We start from the raw sequence: 22,918 nt of genomic DNA, 5'->3' as shown, positions 1-22,918 counted from the left end.
GACAAGAAGCAACGGGTGGAAACTAATCAAGGAGAGAAGCAACCTAGAACTAAGGAGAAACTTCCTGACAGTGAGAACAATTAACCAGTGGAACAACCTGCCTCCAGAAGTGGTGAATGCTCCAACACTGGAAGTTTTTAAGAAGAGACTGGACAGCCATTTGTCTGAAATGGTATAGGGTTTCCTGCCTGAGCAGGGGGTTGGACTAGATGACCTCCAAGGTTCCTTCCAACTTTACTGTAATAATAATAATAATAATAATAATAATAATAATAATAATAATAATAATAATAATAATAATAGTAGTAGTAGTAGTAGTAGTAGTAGTAGTAGTAGTAGTAGTAGTAGTAGTAGTAATAATAATAATAATAATAATAATAATATATTATATAAATATAATATTCTGCCCTTCTAATATTTCCTTCTCTGGGGGCCTGACTTCCCACAGCCTGTTTGAAATTAGGATGATGTTGGAAAAAAGGACTTAGGACTGATCCTCGCACTTAACAATCGTTGCAGCATCCCTGTGGTCACGTGATCACCATCCCGGGGTCTTGGCAATGGGCTCACATTTACGGCAGTTGCAGTGTCTCAGATTCACATGATCACCATTTGCAACCTTCCCAACCTGCATGTGACCAGGCAAGTTAGTGGGGAAGCCAGCAAGGAAGGCGATCACAGGATGTCTCCCTGAATGACCATGGCAAAAGAGGTCATAAAATTGGGTGCAATCATCTGATGCCCCGTTTAATGACTGTACCTCTTAACGAGAAATTTTCCAGTCCCAATTTTTTGGTCGTTAAGTCGAGGACTACCTGTAGATGAATGCACATCCTTGGTAGTTAAGGAAGGAACTCGGGTTGTTGACTGTGGTCTTGACTTCTGAAACTTGACCTCCTCTCAAAGCTGAGTCACTTCCCTTCGTGCAGATGCACCGAGTCAGCGCAAACAGCCCAGGCACTAACATTAGATGGTGTGTGTGTGTGTGTTGTGTTCATGTCCCACGTGGCCTTCAGTAGCCTTGGCTGCTTGAGAAACTTGTGGTTTTCATTTCTGCTCATTTGGTAAATTAGCCCCCACTCCTTTAAGGCAGCATTTCCTCAAACCCCTGATTGCAGGAACAATTTTTTTTCTTTCTGATAGCCACTTTTGTTTCTGAAGGATTTAGAGCAGGGTTTTTCCAAACTCTGCAATTTTAAGACGGATGAATTTCAACTCCCAGGATTCCCCAGCCAGCCATGCTGGCTAGGGCAGGGCTTTTCAACCTTTTCACCCATTGTACCACTTTTAGGATATGGCAACATCTGAGTACCACCACCTATCAAGGTGTCAAAAACTTGACCAAAAAAAAAAAAAAGGAAAAAAGTGGTGAAGTACAGGTAGTCCTCGACTTACAACATTTCGCTTAGTGACTGTTCGAAGTTACAATGACACTGAAAAAGGTGCCCCCCAAGCCACAGCCAAGCAAGACACCTGCCTGTCCACCCAGTGGTGCTCTTCCTCCTGTCCGAGGTTTCCATTGTTGTGAGCATTTCTGTTGAGGATTGGCAGTGGAGATGGGGTGGGGGGGTGTTTGGTTTTTATTCCCCCCCCCGTCTGCTGGGTAGTTGGAGCAGATTTTGGTCACTTCACATGACCCTGAGACACTGTGACCGTCATAAATATGAATCAGTTGCCAAGCATCTGAATGTAAATCACAAGACCCTGGAGAGGCTGCAACATTCCAGCTGATCGGTGCTTCTTCTGGGCTCAGCAGAAGCACCAGGATCAGTGACTGTGGGCCTATCACCAGGAGACTGAGTTCTAGTCCCACCTTAGCCATGAAGGTCATTTGTGCGACTTTGGGCCAATCACCAGGAGACTGAGAGATCTAGACCCACCTTAGGCATGGAAGACAGCTGGGCGACTTTGGGCCAATCACCGGGAGACTGTGAGTTCTAGTCTCACCTTAGCCATGAAGGCCAGCTGGGTGACCGTGGACCGGTACCCCTGTCTCAGCCCAACCCTCCTCACAGGGTTGTTGTTGTGGGGACAATAGGAGGAGGGAGGTGTGTTGGATATGTTCTCTGCCTTATTGGTAAAAATAATAAAAGGTTCATAAAAATTCATAAATAAACTTCTCAAATCACACAAGGATACACAGTTCGCAGCTTGGTAAACACCACTTCAAGGGGATGCCTCAGCTCCACCAGAAGATGCTTTTCCTTTTTTCCCTGCCAATGCAGCCACCACTGTTAATTGCAGCATGAGCAGATCTGTTTAGAACAGTGTTTCTCAACCTTGACAATTTTAAGGCATGTGGACTTCAACTCCCAGAATTCCACAGCCAGCAATGCTGGCTGTGGAATTCTGGGAGTTGAAGTCCACATGCCTTAAAATTGTCAAGGTTGAGAAACACTGGTTTAGAAGGCATCAGCCTTTTCTTCTCTGGCACGGAGAAACATTAATAGAAGGTGTTGAATGAGCATTATAAAGAGGAGTCAGCTATGTAACACTTAAAAAAAAAATACCACGATTGCCGGCTTAGCTTTGAAAGTGGCTCGCAGGTCGCCCTGTGTGCTTTGCTTAGCCAGTGTATTTTTTAGGCTGGGCAAAACAAGGATTGTAATATATGAGGTCTGCAAAACCTGGACTACAGGTTCGAGAGATGATTCCCTTTACTGTGGCCCAGTAAAGTGAATCCCATCAGTGGGCATTGTGATGTGTGGGAGAAAGAATGGGGCAAGGTGATTCTTTTGACAATAAATCCTGCGGAGAGGGGCGAGCTGTAGATTGAAGAGCTTTAGGTTCAAGGGGGAGAGGGTTTGGAGCCCTGAGCCACAGGGCTTGCCAGGGTGTGACAAATGCGAGGCTCTCGCCTTAGCGTTTCATCTCAGTCCTTCTGTTTCTACTCTTTGGGATATCCATTTGGTATCGATCCATCTGAGGTGGCTTAAAAACTCATTATTGTGATACCAGGAGAAAAGAAAACCTGAAAACAGTGATTTAGTGGCCGTGCCAAGAAAATAAAGCAGCCTCTGCATTACAGCAGACAAATCACACACTTCAAGGACCACCGGTGTTATCTGGCTTTGAAAGCAAGAAAAGAATGCTTCTTTCGGGTTTTTGGTCTGCGCTCGCTTAGCGTGTCAGAAGAAACACATAGCCACATCTTGATGCTCCTCAGAAGTCTCCCCTTTGGAAAGGGAAGGAAGTGACAAGGTTGGGCCATTGGCCCTTCTTGATATCCCATGATACAGATATCCCATGATACAGGTAGTTCTGGACGTTTTTAAGAAGAGACTGGACAGCCATTTGTCTGAAATGGTATAGGGCAGTGGTGGCGAACCCATGGCACGCGTGCCAGAGGCGGCACTCAGAGTCCTCTCTGTTGGCATATGTGCCACCGCCACCAGCAGCAGATCCATCAGGCCGCCACCGCCGCCCAGAGCAGGAGCCCCACCCAGCACAAAGGAGGCGAAGCGGCCGACTAGCAAGCTCTCGAGTAGAGGTGGTAGAGCAGAGGTCACCAACCATTGTCAGTTGGTTGACTGGAAGAAAAGGGAGGGGGAAGCATTTTACATGCGTGCATGCGCGCATGGGGCTGCGAGCATGCACATGCTGCAAATGGGATGGGGCTAGTGCCTGCGTGATGTTCACTAGCCCTGCCCCATTCTTGCATGGTGCAGCGCCTTGTATCTGCATCCCGCGGCGCAACGGTGGCCATTTTTGCATCTTGCAGCACATTTTTGCACCCCCGATTTTTGCATGCTGAGGGCACCACAACGCTGATGCGGCGCTGGCACTTCGCAATAAATAAGTGGGTTTTGGGTTGCAGTTTGGGCACTCGGTCTCTAAAAGGTTCGCCATCACTGGTATAGGGTGTCCTGCCTGAGCAGGGGGTTGGACTAGATGACCTCCAAGGTCCTTCCAGCATTATTATTATTGTTGTTGTTGTTGTTGTTGTTGTTGTTGTTGTTACCACAATTGAGCCCGAATTTTCTGTTGCTGAGACATTTGTTAAGTGAGTTTTGCCCCACTTTACGACCTTTCTTGCCACAGCTGTTAAGTTAATCACTGCGGTTAAGTTAGTAACACAGTTGTTAGATGAATCTCGACTTACAACAGTTCATTTAGTGACCGTTCAAAGTTAAAACGGCATTGAAAAAAAGTGACTTATGACCGTTTTTCACAGTTACGACCTTTTTAGCGTCCCCATGGTCACGTCATCAAAATTCAGCTGCTTGGCAATTGACTCATATTTATGAGGGTTGCAGTGTCCCGGGGTGTGTGTGTGTGTCATGTGATCAGCTTCTGTGACCTTCTGACAAGCAAAGTCAACCGAGAAGCCAGATTCACTTAACAACCATGTTACTAACTTAGCAACTGCAGTGATTCACTTAACAAATGTGGCAGGTGAGGTCGCAAAATGTGGCAAAACTTACTTAACCAGTGTCAGAAATTTTGGCTCAATTGTCATAAACCAAGGACTACCTGTAGTATTTTACATCACATTCTCTTAACAAATACCCCAAATATACAAATTTATTGTCTGTCCATGAAGTCGACCGGATTCTTGTTCACAGTAAGAAAGCTGTTAACGGTTAACTATTAACCTCCTCCCCCCCCCAAATGAATTAAACTTCAAAGCCCTTGTTAACCCTCCATTATTATATTTAACTCGCAGAAACTCCACAAACGGCTTCATCCTAGCATTTTCTGAAGCGCTTTCTGTTCTCTCAAGGGAAGCTTGGAAAAACGGTTGAATTGGCACGCTGTCTTCCACCCACACCTACTTTGGAGAATTTACTGGTCCCCAGAGAAGGCCGAGGAAGGTATCTTCCAAAAGGTCAACACCTGTTTAGAAAGGTCAGCACCTGGTTGATGTCATTCCAGAGTGCAGGAAATTGATGTTGAGTTACAGGAAAGAGGATTAGCGTTGAACATTAGGAAGAACTTTCTAGTAGGAAGAACATTTCACTAGTTGGACCAGTGATGCAGAGAAGGACAGATCATCCTCAATTTATAACCGCAATTGGGATCAAAATTTCCATTGCTAAGTGGGCGCCCCAGCCTGCTCCCTAGGATTGTCCTAGTGGACAATCACTTAACTAGGAACCAGCCGTGTGCTGCAGCTGCCAAAAAGGCCAACACAGTGCTAGGCTGCATTAACAGAGGGATAGAATCAAGATCACATGGAAGTGTTAATACCACTTTACAAGGCCTTGGTAAGGCCACACTTGGAATACTGCATCCAGTTTTGGTCACCACGATGTAAAAAAGATGTTGAGACTCTAGAAAGAGTACAGAGAAGAGCAACAAAGATGATCAGGGGACTGGAGGCTAAAACATACAAGGAACGGTTGCTGGAATTGGGTATGTCTAGTTTAATGAAGAGAAGGACGAGGGGGGACATGAGAGCAGCCTTCCAGTATCTCAGGGGCTGCCCCAAAGAAGAGGGAGTCAAGCTCTTCTCCAAAGCACAGGACAAGAAGCAACGGGTGGAAACTAATAAAGGAGAGAAGCAACCTAGAACTAAGGAGAAACTTCCTGACAGTTAGAACAATTAACCAGTGGAACAACCTACCTCCAGAAGCGGTGAATGCTCCAACACTGGAGGTTTTTAAGAACTGGACTGGACAGCCATTTGTCCAAAATGGTATAGGGTGTCCTGCCAGAGCAGGGGGTTGGACTAGATGACCTCCAAGGTCCCTTCCAACTTTATTATTATTATTATTATTATTATTATTATTATTATTATTATTATTATTATTATTATTACTACTACTATATTAATTTGTGGTCATAAGCTGAGGACTATCTAAATTGGAAGCAATCCCCAATGATCCCAAACCCTCCCCCCTGGGAGAGTAGTTCAATCAGGTCCTGTTTTGATGTTTTGGTTCCTCTGGCGCCACAGCAAATTCCTTTCCCAGGGCCGGCGTCCTTGAAAAAGAGGAAGATGGACCTCCGGCACTCTTTCCCTCCTCCCAAGTGCCCCNTAGTTTAGTTTCTGAGCCAGTACGTCCTATGTCAGTCAATGGCTTCGCTCGCGTCAAGACTGGAATCTAGGGTCCAGGACGGGCGTGGCAACTTTGGCTGACTTAATCTGATTGGGCAGGAATACAGTCTACTACCCATGGGTGGATCCTCCATCTCCGTGCTGAGAAAAGGCGTTCAGGTAAGACAACGCCCCATCTAGACCCACCTTAGGCATGAAAGACAGTTGGGTGTCTTTGGGCCAATCACCAGGAGACAGAGATCTAGTCCTGCCTTAGCCATGAAAGCCAGCTGGGCGACTTTGGGCCAATCACCGGGAGACTGTGAGTTCTAGTCTCACCTTAGCCATGAAGGCCAGCTGGGTGACCGTGGACCAGTACCCCTGTCTCAGCCCAACCCTCCTCACAGGGTTGTTGTTGTGGGGACAATAGGAGGAGGGAGGTGTGTTGGATATGTTCTCTGCCTTATTGGTAAAAATAATAAAAGGTTCATAAAAATTCATAAATAAACTTCTCAAATCACACAAGGATACACAGTTCGCAGCTTGGTAAACACCACTTCAAGGGGATGCCTCAGCTCCACCAGAAGCTGCGTCTCCTTTCTTCCCGGCCAATGCAGCCACCACTGTTAATTGCAGCATGAGCAGATTCTGTTTAGAACAGTGTTTCTCAACCTTGACAATTTTAAGGCATGTGGACTTCAACTCCCAGAATTCCACAGCCAGCAATGCTGGCTGTGGAATTCTGGGAGTTGAAGTCCACATGCCTTAAAATTGTCAAGGTTGAGAAACACTGGTTTAGAAGGCATCAGCCTTTTCTTCTCTGGCACGGAGAAATATTAATAGAAGGTGTTGAATGAGCATTATAAAGAGGAGTCAGCTATGTAACACTTAAAAAAAAATACCACGATTGCCGGCTTAGCTTTGAAACTGGCTCCCAGGTCGCCCTGTGTGCTTTGCTTAGCCAGTGTATTTTTTAGGGTGGGCAAAACAAGGATTGTAATATATGAGATCTGCAATACCTGGACTATAGGTTCGAGAGATGATTCACTTTACTATGGCCCAGTAAAGTGAATCCCATCAGTGGGCATTGTGATGTGTGGGAGAAAGAATGGGGCAAGGTGTGATTCTTTTGACAATAAATCTTGCGGAGAGGGGCGAGCTGTAGATTGAAGAGCTTTAGATTCAAGGGGGAGAGGGTTTGGAGCCCTGAGCCACAGGGCTTGCCAGGGTGTGACAAATGCGAGGCTCTCGCCTTAGCGTTTCATCTCAGTCCTTCTGTTTCTACTCTTTGGGATATCCATTTGGTATCGATCCATCTGAGGTGGCTTAAAAACTCATTATTGTGATACCAGGAGAAAAGAAAACCTGAAAACAGTGATTTAGTGGCCGTGCCAAGAAAATAAAGCAGCCTCTGCATTACAGCAGACAAATCACACACTTCAAGGACCACAGGTGTTATCTGGCTTTGAAGGCAAGAAAATAATGCTTCTTTCGGGTTTTTTGGTTTGCACTGGCTTATCGTGTCAGAAGAAACACATAGCCACATCTTGATGCTCCTCAGAAGTCTCCCCTTTTGAAAGGGAAGGAAGTGACAAGGTTGGGCATTGGCCCTTCTTGATATCCCATGATACAGATATCCCATGATACAGGTAGTTCTGGACGTTTTTAAGAAGAGACTGGACAGCCATTTGTCTGAAATGGTATAGGGCAGTGGTGGCGAACCCATGGCACGCGTGCCAGAGGCGGCACTCAGAGTCCTCTCTGTTGGCACATGTGCCACCGCCACCAGCAGCAGGTCCATCAGGCCACCACCGCCGCCCAGAGCAGGAGCCCCACCCAGCACAAAGGAGGCGAAGCGGCCGACTAGCAAGCTCTCGAGTAGAGGTGGTAGAGCAGAGGTCACCAACCATTGTCAGTTGGTTGACTGGAAGAAAAGGGAGGGGGAAGCATTTTACATGCGTGCATGCGCGCATGGGGCTGCGAGCATGCACATGCTGCAAATGGGATGGGGCTAGTGCCTGCGTGATGTTCACTAGCCCTGCCCCATTCTTGCATGGTGCAGCGCCTTGTATCTGCATCCCGCGGCGCGACGGTGGCCATTTTTGCATCTTGCAGCACATTTTTGCACCCCCGATTTTTGCATGCCGAGGGCACCACAACGCTGATGCGGCGCTGGCACTTCGCAATAAATAAGTGGGTTTTGGGTTGCAGTTTGGGCACTCGGTCTCTAAAAGGTTCGCCATCACTGGTATAGGGTGTCCTGCCTGAGCAGGGGGTTGGACTAGATGACCTCCAAGGTCCTTCCAGCATTATTATTATTATTGTTGTTGTTGTTGTTGTTGTTGTTGTTGTTACCACAATTGAGCCCGAATTTTCTGTTGCTGAGACATTTGTTAAGTGAGTTTTGCCCCACTTTACGACCTTTCTTGCCACAGTTGTTAAGTTAATCACTGCGGTTAAGTTAGTAACACAGTTGTTAGATGAATCTCGACTTACAACAGTTCATTTAGTGACCGTTCAAAGTTAAAACGGCATTGAAAAAAAGTGACTTATGACCGTTTTTCACAGTTACGACCTTTTTAGCGTCCCCATGGTCACGTCATCAAAATTCAGCTGCTTGGCAATTGACTCATATTTATGAGGGTTGCAGTGTCCCGGGGTGTGTGTGTGTGTCATGTGATCAGCTTCTGTGACCTTCTGACAAGCAAAGTCAACCGAAAAGCCAGGTTCACTTAACAACCATGTTACTAATTTAGCAACTGCAGTGATTCACTTAACAAATGTGGCAGGTGAGGTCGCAAAATGAGGCAAAACTTACTTAACCAGTGTCAGAAATTTTGGCTCAGTTGTCATAAATTAAGGACTACCTGTAGTATTTTACATCACATTCTCTTAACAAATACCCCAAATATACAAATGTATTGTCTGTCCATGAAGTCGACCGGATACTTGTTCACAGTAAGAAAGCTGTTAACGGTTAACTATTAACCTCCTCCCCCCCAAAATTAATTAAACTTCAAAGCCCTTGTTAACCCTCCATTATTATATTTAACTCGCAGAAACTCCACAAACGGCTTCATCCTAGCATTTTCTGAACCGCTTTCTGTTCTCTCAAGGGAAGCTTGGAAAAACGGTTGAATTGGCACGCTGTCTTCCACCCACACCTACTTTGGAGAATTTACTGGTCCCCAGAGAAGGCCGAGGAAGGTATCTTCCAAAAGATCAACACCTGTTTAGAAAGGTCAGCACCTGGTTGATGTCATTCCAGAGTGCAGGAAATTGATGTTGAGTTACAGGAAAGAGGATTAGCATTGAACATTAGGAAGAACTTTCTAGCAGGAAGAACATTTCACTAGTTGGACCAGTGATGCAGAGAAGGAGAGATAATCCTCAATTTATAACCGCAATTGGGATCAAAATTTCCATTGCTAAGTGGGCGCCCCAGCCTGCTCCCTAGGATTGTCCTAGTGGACAATCACTTAACTAGGAACCAGCCGTGTGCTGCAGCTGCCAGAAAAGCCAACACAGTGCTAGGCTGCATTAACAGAGGGACAGAATCAAGATCACGTGAAGTGTTAATACCACTTTACAATGCCTTGGTAAGGCCACACTTGGAATACGGCATCTAGTTTTGGTCACCACGATGTAAAAAAGATGTTGAGACTCTAGAAAGAGTACAGAGAAGAGCAACAAAGATGATCAGGGGACTGGAGGCTAAAACATATAAGGAACGGTTGCTGGAATTGGGTATGTCTAGTTTAATGAAGAGAAGGACGAGGGGGGACATGATAGCAGCCTTCCAGTATCTCAGGGGCTGCCCCAAAGAAGAGGGAGTCAAGCTCTTCTCCAAAGCACAGGACAAGAAGCAACGGGTGGAAACTAATAAAGGAGAGAAGCAACCTAGAACTAAGGAGAAACTTCCTGACAGTTAGAACAATTAACCAGTGGAACAACCTGCCTCCAGAAGCGGTGAATGCTCCAACACTGGAAGTTTTTAAGAACTGGACTGGACAGCCATTTGTCCAAAATGGTATAGGGTGTCCTGCCAGAGCAGGGGGTTGGACTAGATGACCTCCAAGGTCCCTTCCAACTTTATTATTATTATTATTATTATTATTATTATTATTATTATTATTATTATTATTATTATTATTATTATTACTACTACTATATTAATTTGTTCAGTATTCGACTCCTGATAGATTTAACCTTCGTTAGGGGTTACTAGGGTTTGGGAGGGGGGACCCTCTCATCAAGTTAGTCCAGGACAAAACTACAAAACCAAGGAGACCGCGGTGTCGTTTAAGGAAAGGGTCCCGGCCGCAGGAACTTTTTCTCCTTCTACCTGGAGGCCGTGAGAAAGGGAGGAGGGTTCACGGGGCTCCCCCCTGGCTATGGCAGTGGCTAGCAAGCCTCAAAGAAGGCGATGATAGGCAGCTGTCAGTGAGTCTCACCCGATTTTTACAAGTTAAGATAAGATAGATAAGATAACCTTTATTGTCATTTTTTTTTTTTACTGTGGGCCCAAGGGCACACATCAAAAATGAAATTTAGTTGCCCGCTCTCAAAGTGAAACACATACATGGCACACAGCTAAACACACTGTGTATAACATATGTGTAGACCCACACCCCTACATATGCATAACAAATGAATATTAAATACTGTCCATCTTGAGTATATAACCGAAGGAGGAAGCTTGAGAGTTCACAAGGTTAATGAAACTATGGCTGAATCTGGATGTTCTGCTACGGAGAAGATCGTTGATTTTATCCTCCGTAGTAATCCGAGGCCATGCAGACTGTCCCGAATAGTTTTCTCCACCGTTCCTCTTCTGCTGAATTTCTTCATATCCAATATGGACTGACGTTCATATGAAAGTTTAGCAGTCCAACTCTGCTTGCTTGTCCCTATTTCTAAAAAGGGCTTCAGTCTGGATCGTTCATTTCCTTTCCTAACCCCCACACTTTTGAGAGCTGAAGCAAGGCGCCGCCATAACTATCATATTGTTTTGCCATGCTTGTTGAGCGAATCACTGCAGTTAAGTGAACCACACCATCATTAAGCCAACATGGCTTCCTTTTGCTTGACGAAAGCTGGCTAGGGAGGTGGCACAGGGTGATCACATGACCCCCGGGGATGCTGCAACTGTCATAATTACATGATGATTGTCAAGCACCCAAATTATGATCGAATGACCGTGAGGGATGCTGCAACTGCGAGGATCGGTCATAAGTCACTTTGAAGGAATAGGTTGTAATCTGAGGACTACCTGTAAGGACTCCTATTTTCTGGATGTGTTTGGTTAAAGGCAAGACAGCCACCTGTCGATTATGCCTCCATTTGGCTTCCTGATGATTTTTATTTAATAATTATTTTTGCGTTTAGGCCAACCGTTCACTTTCTTCCAACACTCAAGAGTAGATTACTACCCTGAGCAGGGACTTGAACTCATTATGCTGGTACAGGTAGTCCTTGACTTCCAACTCTATAATAATAATAAAGTTGGAAGGGACCTTGGAGATCATCTAGTCCAACCCCCTGCTCAGGCAGGAAACCCTATACCAGTGATGGCGAACCTTTTAGAGACCGAGTGTCCAAACTGCAACCCAAAACCCACTTATGTATCGTCGGGTGCCAGGTAGGTGTGCCCCATTGGGTGGATGTGACCAATTGGATGAGCGTGGCCCATTGAGTGGGTGTGGCTGCCGTGGTAACGGCAGACTGGGCGGAACTAAAAAGTTCAATCAATCAATTCCAACCTTGCGAGATCTTTTTTTCCCCGCGAGGTTGAAATTGATTGATTGATTGAACCTTTTTTTTTTTTTTTTGCATACGGTGGCAAAGGACTAAAGTGAAAAGGTTTTATAAAACCCAGATGAAGGCCTAGGACTGGGGCAATGGCGTGCGTGCCCACAGAGAGGACTCTGCCTGCCACCTGTGGCAAGCGTGCCATAGGTTCGCCGCCACGGCCCTATACCATTTCAGACAAATGGCTGTCCAGCCTCTTCTTAAAAACTTCCATTATTGGAGCATTCACCGCTTCTGGAGGCAGGTTGTTCCACTGGTTAATTGTTCTAACTGTCAGGAAATTTCTCCTCAGTTCCAGGTTGCTTCTCTCCTTGGTTAGTTTCCATCCGTTGCTTCTTGTCCTGCCTTCAGGCGCTTTGGAGAATAGCTTGACTCCCTCTTCTTTGGGGCAGCCCCTGAGATATTGAGACTGGCATTACTATCATCAATCATGGCAGTTGTTTAGCGGGTTATCACATGACCATGTCTGATTTGGCAGCAGCCGTTAAGTGAATGCAGCAGTCGCTAAAAAAAATGAAAATAAAAATCCATTTTCAGCCAATGGGCGCTTCTGCCAAAAACTGGAAGTAAATGTTGGAAACTTGCAAAAAATGCCTTAAAAATTGCAGTCATGTGACTGTGGGGCACTGCAAATGGGCATACAGAGCAGGGGTCCCCAACCTTGGCAACGTTAAGACCTGTGGACTTCATCTCCCAGAATTCCCCAGCCAGTCCAGAGGGCTGATGTTGGTTTTTGTCATCTTTAAAGCCTGCACACTTAGCAGTCTGGAAAACGGGCTGAATTCAAGCCTTATATAGTTGACATTTATAAGGAAGGCTGCTTTGTTTGAGTTTGTGTGTGTGTATGTGTGTGTGTTCCTGTCGGCTTTTAACTGGGATGCTCTCAATAGGGGCCTCTCCCTTTTTTCTCCAATTCAGCCTCATTTTGAAGTCTACTTCTGTTTTGAAATGAGGGAGGGGGGAATTGGGCCCTTTCCCAACTAAATCTTGGCTTTTTTTTTTTTTTTAAATGGCAGTATTGTATAAATAACACCGTGCAGACATCCCTGACAATCTGCAATAATATTCTTTCCACCCAGAGAAATTATGGACAGGAGCTGAAATTCGGCAAGGAAAGATGTCGTTTACAATAGCGGTGTTTTTGCAGCAGCACTTTGCCAGATTTCTTTTTCTCTTTCTTTTTTTCAAAGGCGAGGGAAAATTTGACAGATCCTTTGAAACACTTTGGCTGTTCCTGGAGCCAAAATAAACGTCGGATTATTTTGTACCGCTATCTGTGGCGGGGGATGTTTCCCCTAGCCAAACCAGGCTTAATCTCTTTGCTCTCTAGTGCTTTGCATTTTCAACTTCGTTAAAAAGCCGAACTGAAGTGCATTAATCTTGTAAAGTAATAAAAAAAAAACATCCCCTATCTCAAAGACTAAGTTTCCTATTCATTGTAGTCTCCCTTAATCAAATCAGCCAGGTGTCTCCGTGGTTGCCTTGCTATTAAGGCCCTTCGCTGGAGTTCTCCACAAAGGATTAGTCAAAGCTTTGATGTTACTGCAGATGTGCTAATCAGGTCAAGCTTTTAAATGCTGGCAACTTAAAAAGCAGCATTGTGGGGATAACTTGAGGATGGTGGTAAATGTCTGTTGTGTAGTTTCCTTAGAAAGAATTTCGGTCTCAAAGACTGATTTATAAGTAGTTCTTTACTAACAACAGTTCATTTAGTTCAGTGGCTCCCAACCTTTTCTATACCCTGCGCCCCTAGAATGCTTCTGATATATTTTCACACCCCTTTGTTGAAGGAAAAATCTTCATCATGGTTCAGTCCAAGCCGGGAATAAACTGCAACCTTCTTTCTAAAGCAGTCGCCATGTTGTTTATTCCCGGCTTGGACTGAACCATGATGAAGACTCTTCCGTCTTCCTCACCTTACAAAAGTTTGAAATAATGGCAACGAATTATGCACATACACTTATAATTTTGAAAACCCAAGTTTTCGCACCCCCTGGAATATCATCTCGCACCCCCGGTTGGGAACCCCTGATTTAGTGACTGTTTTGAAGTTACAGTGGCACTGAAAAAAGGGGACTTATAACCATTTTGCAGCGTTCCCCTTGGCCACGTGATCAAAGTTCAGATGCTTGGCACAACGGTTGCAGCATCCCAGGGTCACGTGATCCCCTTTTGCAAGCTTCTGACGAGCGAAGTCAATGGGGGAAGCCAGATTCACTTAACAACTGTATGATTCACTTAACAACTGCAGTGATATGCTTAATAACCATGGCAATATATCAATATGTAAATAATAAATAAGTAACAATGAGTTTGGAACATCCTCGTAACAAGTTGTCCTCAAATTAAGAGCTCAACTGTGGCGTGAATTTCCGTTGCTAAGCAAGATAGTAGTTACGTGAGGTGCGCTCGATTTTATTATTTTTGCCATTATTTATTGATTTATGAAATTGAACGCTGCCCAGAGTCATTTTCAATGACTCTGAGCGATGGTTAAGCAAATCACTGCAGTCGTTAAGTGAATTGCACAGTCGTTAAACAGACCTTGACTCCCCTTGACTTTGTGTCTTGAAAGCCAGCCAGCAAGGCTGCAAATGGTGATCACATGATCTCAGCATACTGCAATGATTATAAATCCATGCCTGTTGCCAAGTACCCGGTTTTGAATCCCATGAACGTGGTGTCATGATTCCGACAGATGAAACTCTTCAAAGAACTTTGAGGCATTGTTTACTTTAAAGAATCTTTATTCAAGTAGCATAGCATCAGCACTAACATAATTGAAGCCAAAAACTGAATTCCCCTCCCCTGAGCACATAGTATCCAAGCACAATTCTCTCCTCCAATTAACAGTCATAAATCACATTCTCCAATTAGTTTTAAATGCAGGCTTCCCCTCCAGTTCTCCAGCCCGGCCAATTCTTATCATCTCTTATTTCAATAACCTTGGTTCTCACACTAGGTCCAGTATTGTTATGTCTAGCTAAACTCTCATGCACATTCCTCCCCCCAGCATCATCTAACTCTAACTCTAACTCTAACTCTAAAAGTAAAACATAAGAAGAAAATGGTTGCATCTCCAACTGTTGTCAAAGCAAAAACATCCGATGTTGCCACATGGGGATGCTGCAGGGGTCATACGTGCAAGGGCCGGCGATGTTGTAAATTTGATCAGTTGCTAAATGGATGGATGTAAGTCTTGAACTCTCTGTATATAGGTAGATATAAGTACAGGTAGTTCTCAACAACTACAATTGAGCCCAAAATTTCTGTTGCTAAGTGAGACATTTCTTAAGTGAGTTTTGCCCTATTTTACGACCTTTCTTGCCAGAGATGTTAAGTGAATCACTGCAGTTGTTAAGCTACTAACACGATTATTAAGTGAATCTGGCTTCCCCGATGACTTTGCTTGTCAGAAGGTCGCAAAAGGGGATCACGTGACCCCGGGACACTGCAACCGTCATAAATATGAGTTGCCAAACATCTGAGTTTTGACCACGTGGCCATGAGGTCATAAGGATGAAAGATGGTCATAAGTCACTTTTTCCAGTGCCGTTTGTAACTTTGAATGGTTGCTCAACAGAGGTGTAAAAGTGGAGAACTCTCTGTATGTAGGTGGATATCAGTACTAGCCATGATGGATATCGGTACTAGCCACGATGGGAAAGTCCCAAGCGCTTCTGAATCGGCTGATCGTGCCATTGCTGAAGCTTGTGGTTGGAGCTTCAGGACAGGCCATGTTATTTTTGTGTTAAAAGCAAGGGGAGGTTTGTCCCAGGGTGACTTCTCACATGACTGCCGGAGCCTATAAATAATCACCTTGCACTTCAACCTGGAGAAGAACTAACAAGTGATATGATACATGGCGCATGTGTGATCAGGATAAAGGAGCGAAAGAGGCATGGGGACGAAGACAAGTGCAGGAAAGGCAAATCTACATGCCCCAGGATACTGTTGCAGGATCCAATCTGGGTCAGTCACCGGGACCAGATGGACAGTGATCCATATTTATATGTTACTTATATGTAAGGGTGTAGGTCTATACCAATGATGGCGAACCTTTTAGAGACCGAGTGCCCAAACTGCAACCCAAAACCCACTTATTTATCGCCGGGTGCCAGGTGTGCATGGCCCACTGGGTGGGTATGGCTGTGGTAATCATGGCAGACTGGGTGGGTGTGGCCAAGGTGGGTGTGGTCACTTCGATGTTGTTCGTGGGGAGGGATGCCTGTGGGGGACTGGCAGGGTTGGGGGAGATCCAGGGGGTCTCTGGCAGGTGGGGCGGTGGGCAGGAGGCTCGTCCTGTGGGGTGAGGCGAGGCAAGGCGAGGCAGGGTGGGGTTGCCATTGTCGCAGGCAAGGCGAGGCAGGGGCCGGAGCGGCTGCTGCCTGACACCATCGACCTCTGCACACAGAGGCCAGCGAGCGCATGGGAGCTGACAGTGTCCGTCAGCAGCCACAGCCTGCCGGCCCCTCAACTGGCACACTTTGGGGCTCGCAGCCCGCCACCAGCAGTTCAGAGAAGCTGCCTCTGAGCTGGATGGCCGGCGGACAGCTGAGGGGGCGAATGCAGTGGGTCGTGCCCGGGAAAAGGAGAGCATGTGAGGCCAGGAGGGACAGGACGGGGGGAGGGAAACCAGTTGTGTTGGGATGCATCTGGCCATGTGGGACCTTGGCGAGTTAGCGGGCAGCTGGTTGAAGAGGGGCGGTTGCCATCTCTGGGGCATGGCACGTGTGCCCACAGAGAGGGCTCTGAGTGCCGCCTCTGACACACGTGCCATAGGTTCGCCACCACTGGTCTATACATATGTTGTATATCAGGGGTCTTCAAAGTTGGCCCTTTTATGACTTGTGGACTTCAACTCCCAGAATTCCTCAGCCAGCGTGCCTGGCTGAGAAATTCTGGGAGTTGAAGTCCACAAGTCATAAAAGGGCCAACTTTGAAGACCCCTGTTGTATATAGTATGTTTTAAATGTAGTGTTATGTATGTGTAACACTTTGAGAGCAAGCAACTAAACTTCATTTTTAACGTGTGCCCTTGAGCCCACAGAAAAAAAATGTCAATAAAGGTTATCTAATCTAATCTACTGTAGTCTAGTCTAGTCTTCCAAGCTTTCGGACTAGTGCCGGAGGCCATCCTTAGGGAACTTCTCTCTAGCAGAGGGTGTGCTTTGGGCTATTCTGTGTGTGGTGTTTATGTGCTGCCTGTCGTGTGTGGCTTTTTCGTTGTTCAACCTTCCTGAGCAATAGATGCCAGAGAATTGGGGCCAGCTGCTCATAAAAATTAAGACTTGCCTAATGCTTTCAAGCCTACAGATTGCTTTAGGTGCACTTACCAGGTTATGAGCTAACCACCTTATAAAGCAAGCTGGCCTCATTTTCTTCCCAGATTACAAACGGGAAACTCTTTGACGAAGCCCACCTGGTGAGTTCAGGGCAGAGGCCAGGTTTGAAATGGGGTCATCTTAATTTGCAGCCCACGGCTCTCCTCCCTTTTAAAACAACCGTAAGCAACAGATTTGGTAGGAATGACTTCTAAGCTCTCTTTGCTTTGTTTTTCAACTTGACCGCAGGGGTCACGCAGAAGGACCCAGAGATAGATGTTCCTCTTCTGATCGCCCAGGTTGACATTTTTCTCATCTTTTCTTTCAGGTCATATACTGTTCTTTTGGTGGCACGTCGAAAGGACTACATTTCAATAACCTGATAGTGGGCTTAGTCCTCCTGACGAGGGGCCGAGATGAAGAGAAAGCCAAATGTAAGTATCAGTCATTTGTGGAGATCCTCAACCATCCAGGTCGTGGTTGTCCCAAAGGTGCTTTTTCCAAAAGGCAACTGGACTTTCTTGCTGTTTTCTTTGAAAACATTTCCCTTCCCTAGAAGCTGAAGAAGCTTCTAAGGCAGTGGTAGCGAACCTCTCTGTGGGCACGCGCACCATGCCCCGGAGATGGCAACCGTCCCTCTTCAACCAGCCGCCCGCTAACTCGCCGAGGTCCCACATGGCCAGATGTATCCCAGCACCCATGCACTCACTGGCCTTTGTGTGCAGGGGCCGATGGTGTCAGGCAGCAGCCGCCCCGTCCCCTGCCTCACCTTGCCCTGTGACAATGGCCCCCCTGCCCTGCCTCGCCTTGCCTCGCCTCACCCCGCAGGACGAGCCTCCTGCCCACCGCCCCACTTGCCAGAGACCCCCCGGATCTCCCCCAACCCTGCCCAGCCCCCATGAGCAACATTGAGTTGATCACGCCCACCTTGGCCACACCCACCCAATCTGCCATGACCACCACAGCCACGCCCACCCAGTGGGCCACGCCCACCTGGCACCCAGCGATAAATAAGTGGGTTTTGGGTTGCAGTTTGGGCACTTGGTCTCTAAAAGGTTCGCCATCACTGTTCTAAGGTGAGAAGTGAAATGTTTTCAAAGGGGGGGGGGGAAACCCAGCCTTTTGGAAAAAGCACCTTTGGGGTAAGTACCAGTCCTGTTTGGAAGAGAGACAAGGCACGGGTGGCCTGGTGTTCCAGTTAGAGTTTTCCCAATTAACAGCTGCAGTTAGTCCTTGGCTTACGACCACAATTGAGCCCAACATTTCCATTGTTAAGTGAGACATTTGTTAAGTGAGTTTTGCCCCATTTTACGACCTTTCCTGTCGCAGCTGTTAAGTGAATCACTGCAATTGATAAGTTAGTAACCCAGTTGTTAAGTGAGTCTGGCTTCCCCATTGATGCCACTTGTCAGGAGGTCGCAAAAGGGGATCACATGATAAATAGGAGCCAGCTGCCAAGCATCTGAATTTTGATCACATGATCATGGGGACGCTGCAAAAGTCATAACTGTAAAAAAAAAACCCACGGTCATAAGTCCCTTTTTTCAGTGCCATTGCAACTTGGAACGGTCACTAAACGAGAGGTCACTAAGTCGAGGATACTTGTACAGTGATTCACTTAACAACTGTGGCAAGAAAAGTCATAAAATCAGCTGAATTCCCATTAAAAGCTTGGACACCAAACTGAGTCCTTCTGTTCCTAGACATCCTGAGAAGAATCCATAACGAATCCATCCTGTTCTTTCCCTACCTCTTCCCTACCCGTGGCCTACGGTGGGTGCTGGATTACAGTCTCCCCCCCCCCCATATGATTGGCCAAAATTGTGGAAACCTTTTTGGAAAAGTGTACAGTAGAAATGCCACCTTTGGTTAGGTTTCCACCAATTTTTATTCTAATTTCTTTATAACTGTAGCCTTGTTCACTTAATAATACTATTTTACATCGTTTTCTGGGCAACCAGTCAACTCTTTGCACCATGACTTTAATTTTATTACGTTTTACAAGCCCACTAAATGAAAGAATACAAAAAAACCCAACCAACTTGATAGCGATCACATCACACACTGACAAATGTCCTCTCAGCTTCAATACATGACATCAATCACTGAATCCTGCCGTGATCTGATTGGCTCATTGCCAAAACAAGATGACACCTGATTGGTTCTCTAAACACTCCTGCTCATTGGCTACAATCAGATGAAGGAAAGCTACCTGATATCAACCTAAGCAAGTCGTGCTTCCTTTTTCTGGTTATTTGGCTGCAACTTTTCATAGAATGCAGTACAGATAATTGAACAGACTTTGTCTGTTCATTCTTGATTAAATTACCTTCCCATTGATATAAAATTTTATGGTACTACTCAAAACAAAAGTGGTGTTATTAGCCATCCAACCTCAAAAATACACTTTTTCCCAAAAGGTTTCCACAATCTTGGCCACTACTGTAATTGAGGACTTATGAGAGGTGTAGTCCAACATGGGGGGCAGGGGATGGCTTTCTGACTTTCAGAGCTCATGGTAAGTGAGTTTTACTCAGCAGTTTCTCCTCCCAAGTGCATCCCATTTAAGGCCAAATTAGATACAACAATTGGCTCTTGTGAAGTTGATAAGAGGTAGTCCTCGAGTTACAATCACAACTGAGCCGAAAATTTCTGTTGCTGTTGTTAAGTGAGTTTTGACCCCATTTACGGCCTTTCCTGCCACAGGTGTTAAGTGAGTCACCGCATTTTTTTTTTAAAGTTAGTTACACGATTGTTAAGCGAATCTGGCTTCCCCATTGACTTTGCTTGTCAGAAAGTCACAAAAGTCATCATGATCCCGGGACACTGCAGCCCGTCATAAATGCAGGCTGGCTTCCAGGTGCCCAGATTTTTGATCCCGTGACCGTGGAGATGTTGCAACAGCCGTAGGAAAAATGAGAAAATCAAAACTGGCCATAAATCACTTTTTTTCAATGCCATTGCAACTTTGAACACTCACTAAACGAACTGTTGCAAGTCGAGGACTACTCGTACAGCGGGCTAAGGAAGATCGGAGGTTTTTGAGATGTGGGGAAACCGAATCGGCTTCCGCCAAGCGCTTGCAATAGGAAAAGGAATCTCCCAAAAGTCACTTCTGTAGCATGTCCAATATTTCAGTGGTTCTCAACCTGTGATCCATGGACCGTTGGGGAGTCCATTGTGTTATAACAGGGGTCCGCAAAGTCTTGAAAAAATGTTACGATTTAAATTATTATTATTATTATTTTATTATTATTATTATTATTTAATTTATATACCGCCCTTCTCCCGTAGGACTCAGGGCGGTTCACAGCATATTTAAAAAACAGATACTATACACAAATACAAAAATACAAAAAACACAAAAATATAAACCCCAATAAAAACCGAATTAAAAACCAAATATTGACGGCTGTGTTTCCAATTAAAATTGCTGTTAAAATCAACCCTACCTAAAATCCTCCCTAGGTCAGGCCCGCTTGCTGGAAAAGCCATGTCTTGAGGGCGCGGCGGAAAGTAAGGAGATCCGGAATCATCCGGATCTCGGGGGGCAGTTCGTTCCAGAGGGTGGGGGCACCCACAGAGAAGGCCCTCCCCCTGGGGGTCGCCAGCCGACATTGCTTGGCCGACGGCACCCTGAGGAGGNTCTCACCTACATCGTCCACAAGGGACGACTCGGGAACTCAACTCCTACCTCGGGCAGCTCACCTTTCCCCCTATGCCCAGGGGAGAGGTATCAAGCCGTTTGACAGCTGATGCAGGCTGTCAAAACGGCTTTAACGCAGAAACAGGCGGGAGCAGCAAACAGCTGCGTCCAGCGAAGGCGCCTGCCACCGGAAGTCCCGGATGTAAGTCTTGAACTCTCTGTATATAGGTAGATATAAGTACAGGTAGTTCTCAACAACTACAATTGAGCCCAAAATTTCTGTTGCTAAGTGAGACATTTCTTAAGTGAGTTTTGCCCTATTTTACGACCTTTCTTGCCAGAGATGTTAAGTGAATCACTGCAGTTGTTAAGCTAGTAACACGATTATTAAGTGAATCTGGCTTCCCCGATGACTTTGCTTGTCAGAAGGTCGCAAAAGGGATCACGTGACCCTGAGACACTGCAACCGTCATAAATATGAGTTGCCAAACTTCTGAGTTTTGACCACGTGGCCATGAGGTCATAAGGGTGAAAGATGGTCATAAGTCACTTTTTCCAGTGCCGTTTGTAACTTTGAATGGTTGCTCAACAGAGGTGTAAAAGTGGAGAACTCTCTGTATGTAGGTGGATATCAGTACTAGCCATGATGGATATCGGTACTAGCCACGATGGGAAAGTCCCAAGCGCTTCTGAATCGGCCGATCGTGCCATTGCTGAAGCTTGTGGTTGGAGCTTCAGGACAGGCCATGTTATTTTTGTGTTAAAAGCAAGGGGAGGTTTGTCCCAGGGTGACTTCTCACATGACTGCCGGAGCCTATAAATAATCACCTTGCACTTCAACCTGGAGAGGAACTAACAAGTGATATGATACATGGCGCATGTGTGATCAGGATAAAGGAGCGAAAGAGGCATGGGGACGAAGACAAGTGCAGGGAAGACAAATCTACATGTCCCAGGATACTGTTGCAGGATCCAATCTGGGTCGGTCACCGGGACCAGATGGACAGTGATTCATATTTATGTGTTACTTATATGTAAGGGTGTAGGTCTATACCAGACCGAGTGCCCAAACTGCAACCCAAAATCCACTTATTTATCGCCGGGTGCCAGGTGGGCGTGGCCTACTGGGTGGGTATGATTATGGTGGTCATGGCAGACTGGGTGGGTGTGGCCAAGGTGGGTGTGGTCACCTCGATGTTGTTCGTGGGGAGGGATGCCTGTGGGGGATGGGCAGGGTTGGGGGAGATCCAGGCAAGGCGAGGCAGGGGCCGGGGCAGCTGCTGCCCGATACCATCGGCCCCCACACACAGAGGCCAGCGAGTGCATGGGAGCCGACAGTGTCCGTCAGCAGCCACAGCCTGCCGGCGCCTCGACTGGCGCACTCTGGGGCTCCGCAGCCCACCGCCAGCAGTTCAGAGAAGTCGCCTCTGAGCTGGATGGCTGGCGGACAGCTGAGGGGGCGAATGCAGTGGGTCGTGCCCGGGAAAAGGAGAGCATGTGAGGCCAGGAGGGACAGGACGGGGGGAGGGAAACCAGTTGTGTTGGGATGCATCTGGCCACGTGGGACCTCGGCGAGTTAGCAGGTGGCTGGTTGAAGAGGGACGGTTGCCATCTCCGGGGCATGGCGCGCGTGCCCACAGAGAGGGCTCTGAGTGCCGCCTCTGGCACGCGTGCCATAGGTTCGCCACCACTGGTCTATACATATGTTGCATATCAGGGGTCTTCAAAGTTGGCCCTTTTATGACTTGTGGACTTCAACTCCCAGAATTCCTCAGCCAGCGTGCCTGGCTGAGAAATTCTGGGAGTTGAAGTCCAGAAGTCATAAAAGGGCCAACTTTGAAGACCCCTGTTGTATATAGTATGTTTTAAATGTAGTGTTATGTATGTGTAACACTTTGAGAGCAAGCAGCTAAATTTCATTTTTAACATGTGCCCTTGAGCCCACAGAAAAAAATGTCAATTATTATTATTATTATTATTATTTTAATTTCTATACCGCCCTTCTCCCGCAGGACTCAGGGCGGTGCACAGCATATTAAAACAGATATACATATCAATAAAAATAAAAACCCCTCTAAAACCAAATTAAAACCAAATATTCGAAGCTGTGTTCCAATTAAAATTATACTTAAAATCGTCCCTAAATAAAATCCTCCT

General features: G+C 46.1%; 1 protein-coding gene across 1 annotated transcript in view; it reads left to right on the top strand.

Annotated features, from left to right (window-relative positions):
- LOC107294212 (ubiquitin carboxyl-terminal hydrolase 32-like) overlaps nt 1-22,918 on the top strand; it is a gene marked incomplete at its 3' end in the record, with an annotated part of 136,889 nt that overhangs the window by 101,131 nt on the left and 12,840 nt on the right. The window contains exon 3 of the mRNA XM_015823424.1: nt 17,444-17,549. Coding sequence (XP_015678910.1) covers nt 17,444-17,549 — 106 coding nt within the window. The remainder of the gene's footprint in view (nt 1-17,443; nt 17,550-22,918) is intronic.

This window comes from Protobothrops mucrosquamatus, unplaced genomic scaffold, assembly GCF_001527695.2.
Source record: "Protobothrops mucrosquamatus isolate PMUCROS unplaced genomic scaffold, P.Mucros_1.0 scaffold1865, whole genome shotgun sequence".
Lineage (NCBI taxonomy): Eukaryota > Metazoa > Chordata > Lepidosauria > Squamata > Viperidae > Protobothrops > Protobothrops mucrosquamatus.
This window is presented reverse-complemented; position numbering and strand designations above follow the sequence as displayed.